At 40.7% G+C, this 20,369-nt stretch overlaps 1 protein-coding gene across 2 annotated transcripts in view; it reads left to right on the top strand.

Annotated features, from left to right (window-relative positions):
- LOC146798073 (cytochrome P450 2G1-like) overlaps positions 1-20,369 on the top strand; it is a 998,619-nt gene that overhangs the window by 197,525 nt on the left and 780,725 nt on the right. For both annotated transcript variants that reach the window (XM_085625291.1, XM_085625290.1), the window contains exons 5-6: positions 4,095-4,271; positions 11,782-11,923. In XM_085625291.1, the coding sequence (XP_085481417.1) occupies positions 4,095-4,271; positions 11,782-11,923 (319 nt within the window). The remainder of the gene's footprint in view (positions 1-4,094; positions 4,272-11,781; positions 11,924-20,369) is intronic.

The following is a 20,369-nucleotide window of genomic DNA, read 5'->3' as shown; positions in this document are numbered from 1 at the left end:
CACGGGCGCCGTGTGCTCATGACGGAGTGGTTCCGTCATGCTGCGGCGGTTGGCGGCCGCTCCGCCCACGCGGCGCTGTTTCCCCGCCTGTGCGGGCGATCAGCACAAGTGGGTGGAATCATGACGAAACCAGGCCTTCATGAGCACAGCTCGCCCGTGACTCATGACGGCGTGGTTCCGTCATGAGCATGGCGGCGCCGCGCTCACCCCAAACCCCCCCAGCGCTGCGGCGGAATTCGTGCCGCAGCGAAGGGGTTAAAGCTTTATGTGCAACCTTTAAGGCCCTTAATTACGCAGGCCCCCACCACCTCAGACAGAAGCTCAAATTGTATGAACCAAAGAGAAGACTTTGCTCCTCAGGATCAAAATCAAAACCCTCATGGTTCCCAAATTAAAATAAAACTAACTGGGGCACCAGAATGTCATTTGGGTTCAGCCAAGGCATGGCATCCATTATCTCTCCATATTAGATCCCCATCTGATCTGCTTACATTTTTAAAACAACTGAAAACCTGACTATTTAACAACTAGGCCCTGTTAACCTGGAACTCTTTGTGTAAATTTGAGCTAGTGCCAGGACACATTTGGGTAACAGAGCACTCTACAAATGCATCTAACATACCATAACTTCATGAGTGGCCCAGCTGTCCCGGAATCGCCTCTCCAAGCTGCCTGTCCCTGACCACGAGGACATCTTGACGTGCGCTGTCTGGCTGACAAATGCTCTGCACCCAGGCCGCCTGGCCTGAGTACCCGCGAACCAGCTGTGCTACCATGGTCCTGAGGCCCTTTGCGACCTGCTTCCTCGAGTGGGACTCCTCCGACATACCTTTAAGTCCTCCTTTGCAGAATGTTTTCAGGTTGCTTAATTCTTGGTAGCACACCAGATACCAACGATCTCAGCACCCTGCTCCCAGCTGAATCCACTGATGGAACATTGGGCCTGGCCTTGCCTCTTACCTAAAACCCGAAGGTGAACCTCAGAATACAACTGTATGATTTTATATGCATTTATCTATTTTCTCCTATTGATTTCAATGGTGCGTAATTGCACATAAGAGTGATTTATTTTACGAACTTGAAAAATTCATATCTTGAAAACTACTTACTGTAGAATTAAGTTGTTGGTCTGAAACATTATTTAAGAAAATCGGTATTATTTTTATAAATTGTTCTCTGACTTATTCTTGAGTGTGTGTATCATTTATTGCCTCAGTGAGTACAGCAAATGCTTAGCACTACTCTCTGATAAGGCTAACTGCTAGCCCACACTACCACAAATAGAGCATTAATAGTATCTACTTTTCCCTCTGTATACCAGCCTGGACTCTCTACATAGTTGACTTCATTTTAGCACACTATATAGAAAGCCAGCTTCCTACATGTGATTTTTCACAAAAGGCTCAAAAAGGCACGTAATTATTTTGACCGTAATGGGACACACTTTATTAGGAATATGAATATATATTGTTTTCTTTATCTGTTTACTAGAGATTTGTGGTAATGAACATATACAGAAGAAAGTACAACATCATATAAAGCACCATGCAAAGCTAGTAGAGAGAAAAATCAAGCCTGAATACCAAAGGAGCTGTACACTAACATCAGTACATTTGTCAATCGTAGATGATTGAAATCAGCATTTAGCAATTCCCATTAGTCAAATAACCTCTACCCACCAATCAGAAAATGGCATTGTCAACTTATTGTACAATAAAGAAAATGGTGTTCAAGCAAGTCTTGTCAATCACAAGTATATAACCCTTATGGCTCCCCTCCGCCACATCACATAAATCTGTGCAGATAGCCAAACAATTAAAAAAAAATAACAAAACACAAACTTCTAACATGGGGAAAAACTGCCAGAAAGGGGGCAGGAAAGGAAATAGGGTCTGCAAAGAGGTGTGGGAAAAGGCACAGACCCCCATGAATCCAAAGGGGAGAGCCCATCAGTTAACTCATAGATGCACATCTAAATCATTAAGAGAGAGGATGATCCAGTGTGGAGCGGGAGTGGCCCCGGTTATGCAGCAAGTCAAAGCACATGCCACAAACCTACCCAGGTATCACACTCTATGTATCCAAAGTGGGAACATCTATTTGGTCATCCGGCAACAACAGCCCTTGTAACACGCACAACATGGTATTCCGTGCAGCGAAAATAGGGAATCTACGCAGTGCCATCGTGTCTTCCCGAACCAATGAAACTGCTTCCTCTTTCACCCAGTTCAACATTGACAGAAACCAGGCTTTGGTTGGCGGGGTTCTGCCGCCTTCCATCGACGGGTGAACAATCGCTTGGCCACCGTAAAACGCAGATCCAAATACCGGATGGATGCTTTGTGTTTTTTGTTTTTGGGGAAGACACCAGTAATGCAGGTCTCCCATTTACTCGGCACTTCCCTATCCGTACATGCGGTCAATGCTTCAAACACCCCCTCCCAGTAAACACGCAGAGCGCGGCAGGCCCAGAGCATGTGCAGGAGGTCCACGTCCGTCATCTTACATCGAGGGCAACACGCATCTTGTCTATGAAAATAGCTATTAATCTTATCCGGGGAAAGATAAGCCCTATGGACAATATAAAACTGTATCAATCGAAAACGAGCATTTCTGGGGACCTGTTTGGGGTTTCCAAGACCATGGACCATTCTGTTTCCGAATAGGGCCTTCCTCGGTCAATCTCCCACTTAGCTCTCAGTGGCGTTAAGTCTGTCAAGGTATGTTCCCTAATAGACTCCGCAAACCATTTGACCAAGTGACGCCCTGTACCCAAAATGTGCACATATTGTATCATAAGATGCGTCAGAAGTTCCTGCGCAACATCGCCCCTCCAGCGCCTCATCATCACGGTCACCCAGGAGGCATGACTTAGGAATTGGCCCGTAGACATCCCATCCTCTACCACAATATCCAGGAAGGTCCGTAATGTGCCCTCTCCGTAGAGATCCCCCAAAGTAGATATGCCTGCTCCTTCCCATTCCATCAAATCAGAACTGCGTACACGTCCCCGTATGGTCGGCATACCTAATGAAAGCACTACAGGCGCATACGGTAAAACGCGTCTAGTAAGACGCAGCGCCCTCTGAAAACACTTCAGTGCTGTCGAGACCAGCAACGGGAGAGGCTCAGTTGATCTATTACAGGGGTGAAATATGGGAAGAATCCGCTCCAAAGAATACGGAGGGTCACGCTCCGCCAAGTCCGATAGATGTAATTCCGCCACCCATTTCGAGCACCCACAGGATTTGCGACGCCAGAAAATAATGTTCAAAATTGGGTAAAGCCAGCCCCCCCCCCCCCCCCTTGGGCGAAGTAGGTACAAATTTACCAATGCCACCCTGCACCGGGAATTATTCCAAACAAAATCTCGGACAATCTTCTCCAAAGAGCGGAAAAAGGACCAGGTAGGTGGCGTAGCAAAATAGCAAAATGATATAGGAGACGTGGCAACATGACCATTTTTATTAACTCCACTCTACAATTAACCGAAAGATTAAGCGTTTTCCAGAATTCGATCTGGGATTTTAACGCTGTGACCGCCCTCGTGATGTTGCCGTCTAAAAGATCTTGATTACTATGGTAGATATGAATCCCCAGATATCTAAATGCTACAGCTTGCCAATGTACTATGGATAATTACATATTATAGTATTCATGTGACAATGTGTAAAATATGTTATGATTAATCTTGAGCAAATGTGTGCAGAGGGAAACACTTGAGAATGTATGCATCAAGAAAGATTTGTAAAATTAACTGTCTTGTGCCTACCGATCTTTGCCCCAACTCTAACCACTCATAGAATACTCAACTTTGGCAAATTTAAGATATTCGTTTTTGAACTTCTGAATATTCTTCCAAAGACTCTGGAGTCCATATTACACCCTTTGTCCATCCTTTATGCAGGATGGAAGCAGTACTGTGGTGAATCAAGAACTAACCTTATCTTGAACCATGAACCAATCATTCAGCTGCTAACTGCTTATTCTGATAGCCACACATAGGGTGCGACATTAATATTTTTAACCATACAAATAATCAATATTCAAGCCAGAGACTACACTGAAATATTCCACTTGCTTCTTTTTTTCAGCTGTACAACTTTTTCCCAAATATCTTGGGGCGCTTACCTGGACCTCACCAGCAGTTGTTTAAGAATGTCCAGCAGGTGCAAGAATTTGTGGAAGAGAGAGTGAAAATTCATCAGAAGATACTGGATCCTAATTGCCTCGGAAGCTTTATTGACTGCTTTCTTGCAAAAATGAATCAGGTAATATCTGGATTGTAACACTAAAGGCCTTAAAGGACTTGAAAGTACTTAGGACTTGTTCAGTTTCTGCATAACGTGTATGCTGTACTATGGTAACACATTTACTACTTTGTCTTATGCGTTATGTGCAAAAGTATAGTGTATTAGTTCAATGAGGTTAGTTATCTCACTCGAAAGTGGGCTTGCCAAAGTTGGGTTATTACTGAATTAAACTCTTTGGAATCTCATTCAGAGATACCTTAGTCCCAGTGGAAGTCTGCTGCAATATATTTTGCTGTGTTGTTCATGATCAAGCAAGAATCAAGTTACGTTTCCATAAAGAGCCACTCTAAAGGTAGTTTAGCAATTTTTCAGTTGATCAAACATTTTCACAATGGACACACCAACCACCCAAAAATTCAAAATTAGGAGGGTTAAGGCATCAATAGTCACAACAGAGAAAAAGAGAGTTTCACTGTCGAAAGCCGTAGTACTACAAATGACTAACAGTGCAAAATAACAGTAAATTTGAAAGCACTGTAAATACTAGGGGGACAATTTACCAAGCTGTTGTGCTGCCCTTACACCACGCAATGGGGCTCAAGGATGATGCTGTTGCTCAATATAAATTTACATTTGAAAAAATGGAAGACAAGGGGCATTTGGCAAAACAGGAACTGCTGTTTATTTAAACGCAGCGTCTGGGAGATCAGGCAAAAGAGTCGGGGTCTGAAGACGGTCTCCAAGCATATTGGTTTCCGCCAGCATTTTATACTTCACATGAAGTATCATAAAATGATTTATGCATACCTTTGGTGGAAGAAATTTGGACCAAGTCACAAGACCACAAATCAGGGGTTTGATAAGAAACACAGGTGGGCCTTTATCTTGCGTGAATGTACTGCAGGGCCAGTGGGTACATATCCAGATTTCTGGCATGAAGTGTGTGTGATCACTGCATGTAATGTGCATGCTGTGTTCTGATTGGCTGTGTGTTCCTAACTTAGTGTGGCATCTGACTTTATGATGTTTTTGAGACTGCACATCCCTCCGGCCAATCATCTTTTATTAGGCGCAATCTCCTGATACCATTGTGGTGTCACTTCAATCGGTGGGATCGATTTGGGTTTTCCCTTTTCGTGCATTCTGTCTAAGGGTTACATCTTCCCCCATCTGTGATCTGTCAATCAGTTGCTTCAGGCCTAGGGCACAGGGCCTGCCTAACCACACATTTCTGACTCAGAGATGAGGGGGCGGTCACATCAATTAAATTCAACAACAGAGCTGCAAGTGCTGCAGATCGGCGCATATAAAATCCCCCTACTTCCACAGACAGAGTAAATCTACAGTCACACGCACATACATACATCATACGCTAGGGCCCATCACACTAAAACTCATACTATTTACTCTATCCACGCTGAATAAAGGAATAAACCAATCTGCATCTACAATGAGGTCAATGTAACCATAAGGTTATTGTCCTGAGTCATGATTTTAAACATAGGAGATACATTGGAAACTCAATAATTGACAAGAAATGAACACCCAACACTGTAATTCAAACAAATGCTTATTTATCTAAATTAATTCAAATGAAAAGTCAATCATTAGCAAAATCATTATTCTCATAGTTACCTATTCTAGCTAAATGGGTCAGGACAGGTCTCTCGGTAAAGTCTCTTGAGCTGCCGTCCTCAGCATAGGTTCAGGAAGAAGTCCAAGCGCATGTGAACGCAATGAACGCGATGGACGCAATGGAAACCCAAAGAATGAACGAACAAACGCGAATGGGAACAGACCCTCTCTAGTCTAGCATTTTATAGGAAAAATAACAAATAAAAGTTACAAACAAATGTTGAATATCCGTTGAGCTGCTGGGCAGAGCGAGCAGGAAAGGATGTCACTCAGTTACATTTAGGAAACCTCCGCTCAGGAAAAATCACAAAAAATAAAAAGACGGAAGAAGGAAACTCGAGTTTGCAAATGTATCTTTCGTAAATGTTCTTTCCTTGATATCTTAGCAGAGCTACCGCAGACTGGTTATTGTTCATTGTGACTTTATCCTTGTCCAAGGGCAGCTGGAATCGTTCCCAGAGCTACTGTCCTCACGGAAAACTTTCTAACCAGGCAAAGGCTGCGGTCAGGTGACTCTCGACCATATTCAGCAAGGCCTCCCATCAAAATTCAATCACTCGAGTGCAGGCTGTAAAAGGCAGCCATCTTGTTTTAGGGCAAACGGACCATCTTAATTAAAAGAAACACAAAAAAACGTTACCACAGCATAGGGGCATATGCATCAACATTGGCATTTGCGATTCCTTATTAGCGAAAAATAAGGATTCGCTAATAAGGAATAGCAAAAGGCTATGCATGTAGGAATCGCTATTCAAATAGCGATTCCTTAACTTTCCTTAATTGCTACTAGCAAATTGCGAGTAGCAATTAAGGAATGCCATCCCAATCATTCCTATGGGCCTCCAGGCCCATAGGAATGAATTGGAGATTGCATGAGCAAATAGCGAGTACCAGTAGGTTCTCGCAAATTGCTCATGCAATTTCAAGGGTGCAAGGGTGTCAAAATGACACCTTATTGCACCCCTGAAATTGATATGTGCACATATGTTGCACACACACATGCTCTAAGGGCATGTGTGTGCGCAACATGAAACTTTGAAAAATGCACCAAAGTGCATTTTTCAAAGTTTTAGCAAATTACCATGCAGTTCATCTTCATGGTAATTTGCTCCCCCTATTAGCGAATTCGCTAATTTTTTTACTTTCATGCATTGCATTTAAGGAATCCCAAATAGAGATTCCTTAAATTAAGGAATCTCAATTTGGGATTCCTTAAATGCTATCGCTATTTAAGGAATCGCTATTTAAGGATTCCTTAAATAGCGATTTTTGCTTTTGGGTTGATGCATTGGGATTGGGTATTTTTGACTCAATACCGGGAGCTATTAGCAAATCGGTATTTTACCGACTGGATTTTGGCTTGATGCATGAGGCTGTAAATGATTAAACAGTGTCAATCCCCACTAATACCCATATGTGTATGTAATTATCTAGCCTTCTGCTACGCAATAAAGCATTAGTACACGTTATTTTAAAAAGCGTTTGTGCTTTAAACAAATAGCACTTTGCAACATTCATTTAATTAGAACCGCACATTATTATTAAGCAACATATATGCATTCCCACGTGTAGTTTCTCTCATTAGTAATGTTGGTTAGTCTGACCTTAACAAGACAAACTATTAATTCGTGTTTTTTAAACTAGTATTTTTAATCAAAACATATAAACAAAACTGGAGCTTAAAACCCGATAAATTTTCAACAGAAAACTCTGCTCCAGCACAAGTTCATTTTTATGCGTACATATATCATGGTGTACATCAACATCATATTGTTCAATATTAACAATGCAACTACCAAGTAAGATTTATCAAGCCACGCAACGCTACCTTGACCTCAACAGACGACGATGAGGGAAAATACAATTTAAAAAAAAGAAAAACACTTACCTTGCACTCCCCGCATTGTCGACATCTGGCCTTGAGAAATGAAGAAAACCTAAAAATGGTGGGAAGGAAGGAAGACCAAAGAATATATCTGCACCCTGCTACCTCAGAAAGAAATGGAAATATCGATCAATATCATTAGAAGAATAGCCTTACTTGCAGAAAACCAAAAAGAAAAAGATACCTCTAGTTCTTTTAGCGATTTATGCTGAAAGATTCTGTTAACAACATGTGCTAGTCAATTAAATGGCAGATGAGTGGGAGGTTCAGATTTGGTGGAAGGTAGATGCAAATGGTTATGGCATCATGGATAAATTCAAGAGTGAAGATATCCTTCATTGGGGTATTCTCAAACAACTCTAGCATGGAAAGATGTATGAAATAGGGTTTCTGTGTGCCCCCCAACCACTTTCTTCTAATTGCTAATGAATCCTTTGCTAGTGACAGGACAACTAAAAAGAAATAAAAAAGGAATATCATTTGGAAGCTGGGAACATAAAATGCTATTATTTGCCCGTGAATTACTTATCTAAATGACTGCAACGTCATTACTACGGTTTTCAGAATCCTTATAGACTTCAGGAAGCTTTCTGAAAGAAAACCATTTCAGGTGTTTTTCCTTTTAAAAACTGAAATGGCCTTCAATATAGTGTCATTAAAGATTAATGGGGTAGCCCGGTGTTTCACAGAATCTGGGGAACTAAAACAGTAAATGCTAATGGTTGGTTCTGTCAAGGAAGGCAGAATTGCTATACAACTTTTTGTTTGCCCTGACCACTAGGAAAAACAATCAATGGTATACAGTCAACATTAAATACCATACAAACACAAGAGATAATTAGACTGATGTTATAGACTCAAAAAGTGATCGATATATTATCAGTCATATATTGTGTGGCAAAATACATACACAAATATGTAAAAACACAAGACAGTTTGACAACATATATCATTACATACATAAATTTGTGCCATATAATTTACAATAAACACAATACAAATGTTTAACATTTACAATACACAGAAGAAAAACACGTAATTTGGCATCCATAGTAACTTAGTATATTTATTGACACATATAGCCTTATTATTTAGCACCGATATGTGGAGTACTAGTACAGAATACCTGAATTGTATGTCAATGTTTCGACCCCTATTCAAAGAGTGCAAATGATAAACATCACCCAGGGTCTTCTTCAGGACTATGAATATATTTCAGAGTAGTGTGTATGGTAAAAAACACACAAGGTATCAATAGAGAGTATCAATATATTATACCTAATCTTAACAAGGTGAAACAGGAGGGTTTCTCCTACACCTTTCACCTGCATATGGGCCTTGCGATTGCTAAATGTAGTGAACGGATCCTTAAAGTTTCAGAAAATCCTCCAAATGTACCTCTATGGAAATCCAAAATAGGTAAACTTTCCTGTGTGGCCTCATCCAAGGGTAACTGGGAAGAAAAAAATATATATAGGGGGCGGCATTAGATCTACATACCCAACGCAAAGTGTAGTTATGTGAATTAATCTGTCTTGGAGCATTAGTACCTTATTTTGGTAATCTGTGACTCAGGATCACGACCCCTTGAATTCCTGTCTATCTGGGGATGATAGGGAAAATGTGCCAAAAGTGCTTCAAACGTCCTGGTAATATTACTACAGAAGACACAAAAGTGGACATTCCTGTGGTTAGGCCAATGTAATGATATATCACAAGCGTGAATATTGGCATGAAAAAGTCATCTAAATTACCTTCAAAAGATGGTGCGTCCAAATCCGTCTGTCCCCGCTGCATGACTCAAGTCTACTGGCAAGATGTGGGCCAGCGGTGAATAAGGTTAAGAAGGGTTGCCGCCGCGTAAGCGTGCACTTCCAACCCGGCATAGAGCCAGACAGCTGGTTGATGACGCGGAAGCTATCAGACCTTATGTCAGCAGTAGACATGGCAACGTAGCTGAGTAATATCAGCCGAGGCAGGCCACAAGTAAAAACGCTGTGTGTGAGCAGCTCATTGTCTCATATAGTGGTGTTCTGTCTTACAACATAGCGCAAAGGCTAGATAACGTCATGTACAATCATGGACGTATTATGCATATAAGGACATTCTGCTAAAAACTTGCTAAAAATACTGCATCCCCTGGAGGTACCTCTCGGCCTCGCATCAGTAGTGATGGACCTGAGGCTACCAAGCGTAGCCACGATATTTGTATACAAGTAATACCCTAGTCCTCAACCACCATGGTAGTGGCATTGATTTACATTCCATATGATACAGTGGTTCGTGGTGACATCATTGGTGAAGACTAAATACCTCAGTGAAGAATAAAAAACGTGATTCAAATGGGACATGCATGGCAGCGTTGGATACGTATTAGAATAGTTACTCCTCATTGGAATTTGTTTATCTATTTTTTATCGCATACAGAGTAGGGCGGCCTGCTTTGATATTTTCTCAGATTCATTCAGACTCTTCCTAACCATGTCTAACAAGTGTATACATTTGCATTCACGTAATTGGAGAGAGATGACAAGTCACTCCCTCCTAGTTTGCGAGTCACCTTTTCCAATGCCCACCATCTTAAGCTATCTGCAGTGTGTTGCAACCTGATGGAGGGCTCCACAAGTGGGGCCCTGCGTCTTGCACCGGATCCTTCAGCAATGCTGGAAAATTCTAGTCTTAACTTTCTGTCTAGTCTGGCCTACATATAATTTATTTAGAAAGCCAATGGAACACAACACATTGCTCAGGTACTCTAGTCACCATCCAAAGAATCTCAGAGATAATTTTACACATGGCCAGCTGAGACTCCGGAGAAACTGTACACACAGGGATGATTTCTTCAAAGAAACTGATGACCTCTTGACATGACTAAAAGATCAGGGGTAACCCAAGGGCTGATTAAAAAAAGCTAAAACAGCATTCTCAAATACATTTGTGCCTGTAACTAGAGCATTGACTGCTTTTTTGTGTTGCTTAGCAGGAATAAGAAAACTGATTTTCAGTGCACTGGGAAGAAAACCCAGAGATTCTTCTACCTTTTTATGTGCAGGAATGAAGTAAGGGCAAGATCAAGTATGACTCAATAGATTTTTTACAGAGAAGAGTCAGCATGTCCAGGATAGAGAGATCAAATTTGTTGCTCAAAAAAGAAGTCAGAAAGAGGAATCTGCCTTTCTAGTGATTTAATTTTAGAAAGGTTTCTAGCATCCAGTTTTGTATGCCAACTTGAATATCAAGGTCTTATTTTCTGTAAAGATCGTAAAAATGGACCAACATTTAAATTACCACCCAAATGAAAGTTTTCTCGACTTAAACATATTTTCTCAATATTGTGCTTTGTGATTCAACACTGTGTGAATACTGTTTGTTAGGTGGTATTTCAGACCATGCTTTGCACAAGGTTGGATTGCAAGCTTTTTATGAAGCTCTGCTAATGTACAACAAAGAGCAGGTTCCAGGTGTGTTGTACTAAGTAGTGATACCTGCTGCCCACATGTTAACTTTTGTTTATATTATTTAAACGTTTCAGGATATTTCTAATATTAAAAAGCCAAACCTCTGGCATTGCCAATGCCAGTTTACTTGGAGAAACCATAGAATAATTTGTTTTGTAGGTTGATATATAGAAGATTGATAACTAAATACACAGAGTTGTAATTGGGAAAATGACTGGGTGTCATAGACACAGGGTTTTGCGGATCTACATAACATTGTGGACATCATAAAGCAAAGTTGATAACTGCTACACATCATTTCTTAAGTGGGAGTGGAGAGTGAATGTTCCAGCTGCATGCCAACACAGTTACATGAGGGAATACATAAACAAGTCAGTTGAGCAGCAGCTGCAGGCATTCCAAGAAAGGGCTTCTCGCATTACACTAGGCGGGATAATACACCATTCAATAATGGCTGTCCCACAAGAAAGGTCTGCTGTATATTATCTTTAGTGTAATTACTTTGCTCACCATCTCTGTTAACTTGTATTCAATACTGTTTTTCGTGCAGGAGAAGGGAAATCCCAACAGCGAATTCCACATTGAGGGGTTGGTTGTCACCACCTTTGACTTGTTCTCAGCAGGAACAGAAACAGTCAGCACAACCCTGAGATTTGGGCTCATGATCCTCATGAAAAATCGAGATGTTGAAGGTAGGACAAACCTAACTGCCTTCTCTTTCTTTTTCAAATGTACATTTTCTTAATTCATAGTAACACTACTGCATCTTTACAAGAAGACACAACAATCAATAAAAAACATATTCCATCTCACTGTATGCATTTTAAAATGATCATAGGTGGCATCAATACCTAATTTAGAGCAGCAATAATATTAGTAAGAGCAAATATGGGTGATTAAGTAAGTATGTACAATAATTATATAAAATCGTAAATACATCATAGATTCAGTAAGTAGAAAGTTCAAACATGGGTCAAACCTATGCATTTCAAACTCATCAGTTGGTGTTCGACCCTAGATAAGAGTTTTGTAAAACGACAATTTAAGATTGTGTCAGCTGGATTAAAACCAGCGAGAATTGCTTCGCTACTTGAGTGTATGCTCCTTTGAGTGAATGCTGCACTCAAGTATTCCCTTCCATTCTGAAGACGTGCTGGGCAGATGCATGCTAAGTGGACCATGTCCTCTCAAGTAGCCCCACATAGACGGAAAATGGTAGTCGCTGTTTCTTTTAACGAGGGAGGCTGTGCAAAAGTGGGGATAGGCATCCAAAACATAAGCTCATACACTTACATGTTCTGAATGCCGGATAACCAGACACAAGATAGGCGGATAGGTTAAACACCTTATAGCTATGTATAATGGGACCGTTTTGATAGTAACACCTTGTCCTGTGCTAGTAAAAGATTCTCCATGGTGTAGTTAACTAATCTTTAAAGGGCAGATAAATAGGATAACATTTATGAGGGCCTTGCTTTATGTTTGCACCATGTTGCATGCACGATGCAAAGCCCCAAATCATATTTATGAAGCAACGCAAAGCCACTTTGCGTCACTTTTAAAGGCTTCACAAATATTGAGTAATGCAAATCTGTGTAATTCTGCAGCACACATAGAAGGAGGAAAACACCTCTATGGATTATTTTTGTGCAGTAAGGGGCCCTTTCCTGCACAAATACAATACTGCCTGTACCGCAAGCACCCTTGCATCATGGTGCAAGGGTGTGTGCGTTGGAGCTCGGCTGCTCTAACTGGGGTAGCACAGTGGAAAAGGACAGGAACCATATTGGATAAATATGGTGCATTCTTGCTCTTTCCCTGTGTTGCAGGGCAGCGCAGCAAGGTAACTTGCTGCACTGCCCTGCACCACCATTCCGGTAAATATGCCACATAACGTTTAGATCCCAGAAATATTTCATCCGTAAGGCTTATAAAGCTGAATCCAAATAGGTGCTTGAAGGTGTAGTGGGTGAGTTGACAATTACTGAACATAATACTGCTTTAATAAATTTGTCAGTTGACCACTGCAGCATTTAATGTAGGCTCCCGTCTTGCTATAGATTGTTTAATAAACCCAAATTTCAGGCAGATTTGTCTGGTGGAGTAGCATAATATTGGCTCCATCCTTTTAAGTTTGGTTACGCTATACATATGTCTACATTTGGCCTTAAGTACTTGTGTGATGCAATTATACAAATGAGAAATGGTGCACCAGAGGTATAGAAAGTTCATTTATTGTGTGTTTTTGACATATATGTTTGTGTGTCCATATTAAAGTTTTTTCCTCTGGATTGCTGCTATTAATCTTCAATAGGTTTAGATTGTAAGGTGGTGTGCTAAAATGAATTTTATGAACCATAAGCACAAGGGATTAGTGAGAATGAATTATATGTGTGTTTTATAATTTTTGACAAGTTGTCATTTTTGTTTACTAATATATGTGTTAGCTTTTTGTGCCATATATAAGAGTACAGTATAATATAACTTGATTCCTTTATATAAGATTTCATTTATTGGATTATATGTAGCTTGTAGAAGTAAAATGCATTTAAAGAAAACTGTTAAGTTAGCACGACTGTGGGCCTTAAGCTTACAGTAGAGACATTTATCAATCAATCAATCAATCAATCAATCAATCACTCAGGGTTTTAGTGAGCTCGCTACTGACCCGTGAGGGTCTCAAGGCGCTGCGGGGTCCACAGATCTGTTTAGCTGAAGAGCCAGGTCTTGAGGGTCTTCCTGAAGGTGTTCAGGGAGGGGGTGCGTCTGATGTCTGTCGGGAGTTCATTCCGGGTTTTGGCCGCAATGTGAGAGAAGGATCTTCCGCTTGCTCTGGCTCTGTGGATGCGTGGGGTTTCGGCTAGTGTGAGGTTGGAAGATCAGAGGGTTCTTTTGGGTACGTGGAAGTTGATTCTGTCGCTGAGGTATTTGGGTTTGGTGTTGTGTAGGCATTTGTAGGCGTGGGTGAGGATTTTGAAGGTGACTCTTTTCTCCACAGGGAGCCAGTGGAGGCTTCGTAGGTGTTGGCTGATGTGTCTGTGCTGGGGGATGCCTAGTACAAGTCTTGCAGCGGTGTTCTGCATCATCTGGAGTTTGTGTGAAAGTTATATTTCTGCATGTTTTCTCCTCAGCACGTGCTGACCAAAGGCATTCAATAGTGAGTAAAAAGCACATTGTATTACTGAGATAGTGATGTGAGGAAGAACTGTCAAGGGCAAATAATTTTAGCGAAGAACAAAGGGAGCGTTACCAGTTGGTACTATCAGGTGAAGGGAGGAACCCAAGGATGCTTTGGAAGAGGAGACTGGTATATGGGAGTATTGTTCAAGGTGCCAAGTTTACTCCTGGGAACTTTAAAAGTACTGTTATGTATATGAGATCATATTTCTTGAATGTTCTTTGTGCATTTAATTAGTGAATCCAGCTTGGGGTTAGTCAGATTCCCTTTGGACGTGGGGAGGTACAGACCTCTCTTGACGTCTTTGATTGTGTGGCTTCTTGATATACATGATTCTTTACCTACATAACTTCTCCAGAGAATCTGTTGCTGACACCTTTCTTGCTTCTTTGATTCAATAGGGCTTTCCCTATCCTTACTCTAGTATAGGGTTTAGTAGATGGTGCGAATCTTTTCCATGTATGGGGAGAAGGATTGAAACCATTCGTCTAGTCATCAAATCCTTTTACTTATTTTCTATATTGCTGCTACGGAAATTCTTATATGCTCGTTGCTGTTGAGGACTAATATTGTCCGACACTTTGGTCTTCCTTTGGTAATCAATTCAATTCAATTCAATTTTATTAAGAATTTGGATCTCCAATGAGGTCCACTTAAAAATATGCACTAATTTCATATAAATACACATTACAATACAAACTCAGTTAGTTGCCTTCATAAATATAATAAAATACTAAACAAATAAATTCCAGCGTAATTGTATCAAAGTTCACTGTTAAACAGAATTAATAACTATATAACAACAGCACTATTACATTCAAATTAGCCCATCATCAAAGAAACGTGCCCCTTCATAGTCAGTTCTCAAGTTTCCATAACACAGGAAAAATAGAAGGTCTATGAGCAAATGGGAACAATCAATATCACCGAATATGCAGAAAGACAAATTAGAGGACTATAATTAAGTCTTTTACCACCATAAATAAAGTAGATTTAAATACATATACAATTTTGTAATTAATAAAAATACTATACCATATCGACTTCAAAGTAAATCCAAATTAAATAAAGTGCAACATGCAGCAGCAAAGAGTTATAAACAAAAACAGATTCTAAGAAGGTAACTGAAACATTTGTGACTAACACCTGTTTTTCCCATACAACAACGCATAACAGCACATATGGTTGGTAATCTTGTACTTTTATAGTATGTTCTTAAGATTGAAATATATCTGTCTAAGCTTTGAGTTTGCAATAAACCTTTTACCTTCAAGGTATCGACCCAGACGTTTTAGTGCAGTCCTAATGCTCACCCTGTACCTTAAGATTTAAATTGTTGTTAACCCCTTTTACTCTCAAGCTACTACAGAGGTCTATTGACCAGAGTTAAAGTGGAAGTAAAAGCCTAAAGCGTTATCAGAGCAAGGATGGTTAGTACCTGAACTAGAGGGGTTAGAAAGCTGTTGCATTAGATTAGTCCAGATCCAATCTCAGCCCCTAGTGCCCATGTCTCAACTTGGAAAATTGGTGATATTCCAGTGCTTTGAGAGCTAATTATTACAGCAGGGGAGTGAGTATCAATAGGGTTGTGTGTAAACGGCTCATGCTTAGCTTGCAGTGTTTGTGGCAATAGTGTGGTGTCTCGCGGAGATTGTGTCACATGATATGGTAAGTTGATGGTGTGAGTGTAGCACTTATTGTGGAGAAGTTGTTATCGGGTCCGACGTGGCCTAAAACCCTAGGACAATATTAAAAAATGTGGAAGACACTGTATTGTAATTGTCTACTAAGGTTTTGGGGGGTTTATCGTGGGATGTGGTCGGCAGCCCAATAGAGATAGTAACTATTATCTTTTGTGTAAAAGTAAGGTATGATTAGTGATGCAGACTTTTTGCACAGAGGAAAGCTGCACTGATCAGAGTGAGTCCCCGCATGATGAGGTTTCATTTGAATGTGTGATTGTGTTACTTTTGTATTATTGATTTCCGTCTATTTTTCAGTAAAATAGACAATTGTTATTTGTTGCTATTGGATTGTATTTAGTTGCAAGCCTATGGCTGAAAAGAGTGCGTTTGGGAAAATTGTAAAGGAGGGTGAGCTGCTACGAGGAGTGAGATTGTCGTCACAGTGTGTAGCCCTGGCATAGGTCAGTTGGTGTGAAGCTACGATGCTATTGGCTGTCCACATCACAAGGTGCCTCACTGTTATTGGTTGATGATTTGGAATGAGATTTTTAGGCAAAACATTGATTTTTGTGTTGAAACAAATTAATTTTAATTGAAAATGAAATGGTTTCAAATTGCATGAGATTTGTTTAGAGGAGATCTTCAGATACCTCTTGGAGGGGGAAAAGAAGCTCCACCTGAAGATACTGCAGGTCATTATATGGCAATAAATATAAGATTACACCCATGTATTTGGCTCGAACAATGGCACAAGTTTACTGAGAAAGATGGGGCACTGGCATTTCCATGTTGCGGTAAATTTAATATGAGAATTATTTAAAATGTGAGGATGATGGCGAAATGATATGATAGAAGGAGTGAAATTACACCCCTTATTGCATAGCGGAGAAGTGGAAAGATGGACCAAAAAGAGAAAGAAAGATAAAACAACAGAATCCAGAGAGAAAAATTAAAACAGTGATTGTGATACTAGTGATAGTCTCTCAGACGTATTAATGTCTGAGCAACCACCTCGTATGATGAGATTCACACAGAGGTAGGTGGGAGCGATTCTGCAGGTGGAAATATCACATTGCCTACTGCACCAGTAGGTGCGAGTCCTAATACAATAGGGATTTCTCCTGTGAAGAAGGACCAGAGCATGATGAGGAGGATTACCATGAATCAAAACATGATAGGAGGAAATTCAGGGACTTTCCTTCCTGAGAGAGCCTCTGTTTGTACAGTCCCTGATGCATTTAGAGTTCCAGGTACCATTGGACCAGTGGTTTCTATATATATACCTGGTTCCGGGGAAAGTGGGATTCAAAACTCAGTTGTCCCTGCTCAACAACAAGCATCAGAAATTACACCAATGTATCAGAGGGTGGTAGAATTAATTCCTTTAAGTCTGAATATTACAAGTTCTCCTTGTGGTGCAAGCGGAGAACCATCTGCGCATAAGACTGGATTTGGATCTTTAAGGTCATTCCTAGGTTTAGTAAAACTATGTTCACTTACTTGGGAGCCACCTTTAAATACGCATAGTAGTTGCAAACCTAAAGTAAAGGCAGTATCTAAAGCCTCTGAGAAGTATCCAGGTCTTAATGTCCAGAAATTAGAAGTTCTTAATGCTACATCAAATAAGAGTGGGAGTACAGAAGTGAGTCAGGGAACTCTTCATTTCACATTGAAAGTAAGTTAGGTGGACGTGGGAAAATTAAAGTTGGAATTGGAAGAAATGATAAGTGGTTTTCTTGCATTGTATCGAATTGAAACTTATCAGCAAAGTGCACTTTTGTTCATGAGTAAGTATGTTACTAGGAGAGCAAGACAATCCCATGACAAAATATCTGAATTAGCTCTGAAATATGGGAGCTCTAGAGCGGACAAAGGCTTTACTGAAAAGCCACTGACTCGCTTTTACTTATCACAGCATAAAACATATGAAAATACCAGGGATGAAGATGCAAATATGGGAATTAATCCACAACATCCAAATTTGGAGTGAATTAGAGAAGAGGGAAGTTAAATGGTCAAAAAGAACGACTCCCAAGAGAACTACAGGAGAGCCTCCTCCTGCCGGAGGTGGGGAGACAGAAGCTACTAGCTTCCCTTTATGGGAGGTACCTAAGTAGAGGTTATATGTACCTTAGAGTAGGAGTGTTCTTGCATCATTCACAGATGAATTTCTAAAATTAAGAGAGAAACCTGTGGAGTGGCTCAAACAAGATAAGCGGTGTGTGAACATTTGTAATGTTTTATGGACTGCTGTGATACCTTGTTTGACATTGTGGGCCCATGTGATCTGTGTATGGCGTGTAAAACTGCCAAAGAGTGGCCAGAGAGAGAGCGGACAAGAGATCCTGGCACTAAAGGTCCTATGGTGATAAGAAAGTATGATCAGGTGATGATGTGGTTGAAATCTAAGGTGTCACCCCAAGATATTGACTGGCTCAATCAATCAGATGTCCCAGAAAGCAAAAGAGACAATTCATGCATACTATGAGAGATTGTTACAGGCATTCAAACAGTATATTGGATTGGAAACACTGAAGCCTAAAGATATGGACATATGGGGTTTATTACGATGTTGGGCGGCGACACCACTGCGGATTGGAACCGTACGACCTTAGGTCGGCGGTTCCAACTGCAGTATTTGGATGCGACAGTCTATAGGGCAGTCGGAAACATCAATTTTTCAATGGAAGATAGTGCAGCGGCAGAAAAGGCCCGCAACACAAGATTCCATTGAAAAGTTGATGTTTTCAAACATCCCTGCACTGCGAGGCAGGCACTATGTGGTGTCTGCCACATGGTGCAGGGATGTTGAGGGGGGCAACATAGGTGCATCCCAGGCCACATTGTGGAGGGCCAGAGGGGCCCTGCTATGGGCCCCCAAAAATACTATCCAACAGCCTTTCCATGTCTGAATTGCTGACATGGAAACGCTGTATGAAACTACCCTCACAATCCTGACAGCGGAGCCGAGCCTGGCTCTGCTCTCTTAAGGGGAATATTGTGTGTTTGGATGCACTGATGGGCTCGTTGAGCCCGTTGAAAGTGCCACAGACAGTCCCTCCACCTGCTGCCTCAGAACGCATGCATTGTAACACGTCGGTCAGACCACAGCAGCAGATGGCGGTCAGACCACAACCGATGAGCCGTTGGTTATGGTTGGTCAGATCGCCATCACAATTGGCCCCTTTGTATCCAGGTTTGTTACAGGATTGAGGCCTGAGATTAGTTTGATGAGTCAACAGCATTTGATTTATTGGCAGAATAAGTCAATTAACCAAATTCTGCGATATGCATAATCTTGCAATGAAGAGACTGAAATGAGGTGGAGACTGGTATATGAGAGTAGTGTTCAAGTGGCCATGTTTATTTCTGGGAACTGGAAAAGTACTCTGATGTGTATGAGGTTATATTTCTCAAATGTTCTTTGTGCATTTAATTAGTGAACCCACCTTGGTGCTACTCAGTTTCCCTTTAGACTTGGAGAGGTACAGACCTTTCTTGACATCTTTGATTTTGTGGCTTCATGCTATACATAAATCTTTATCTATAGAACTTCTCCAGAGGTTCTGATGCTGACACCTTTCCTGCTTCCTTGATTCACTAGGGTTTTCCCTATCCTTACTTTAGTGTAGGGATTAGTATATGTTGCAAATCTTTTCCATTTATGGGGAGAGGGATAGAAACTATTCATCTAGACATCAAATCATTTTCCTTAATGTCTTTATTGCTGCCACAGAAATTCTTAAATGCTCTTTGCTATTGAGAACCAAAATTGTACAATGCTTTGGTCTTCCTTTGGTAATCTTCTAATTTTATAGTATGTTCTTGAGATTGATGTATATCAGCCTGGCTTTGAGTTTGCAATCAATATTTTACCTTCAAGTTATCAACTCAGAGTTTTATTTCTGGCTAGTGGAAAGGTCTATTGATCATAGTTAAATTGGAAATAATAGCCCACAGCATTCTCACTGGCAATGCATTTATTGGTAGATTAAAGATGTATCTGTGCATTTTTTAATTTATTTTGTCCAACAATATAGCATCACAACCTCCTAATGCCTCACTGCCACAAGTCAAAGTAAGTAATATCTTTGTAGAGGCTATGTTTAGAAAGTGAGTGAGGCTGGGTCCCTTCAAAGTTCCATACAGTGTGCAAAATGTCTGTATCAGTGCATAGTCATTCTTTGAAATGAGGAGTTTCTGGGACTGGAAGAAGCCATTTGCTTTGCATTTATGATTCCCCCAGAGTGCTTACCGACCACCATGACCTCGGAT

The sequence above is a fragment of the Triturus cristatus genome, chromosome 9, assembly GCF_964204655.1.
Source record: "Triturus cristatus chromosome 9, aTriCri1.1, whole genome shotgun sequence".
In the NCBI taxonomy this organism is placed as follows: Eukaryota; Metazoa; Chordata; class Amphibia; order Caudata; family Salamandridae; genus Triturus; species Triturus cristatus.
The sequence above is the reverse complement of the archived record's forward strand: the minus strand, read 5'-3'. Positions and strand labels throughout refer to the sequence as shown.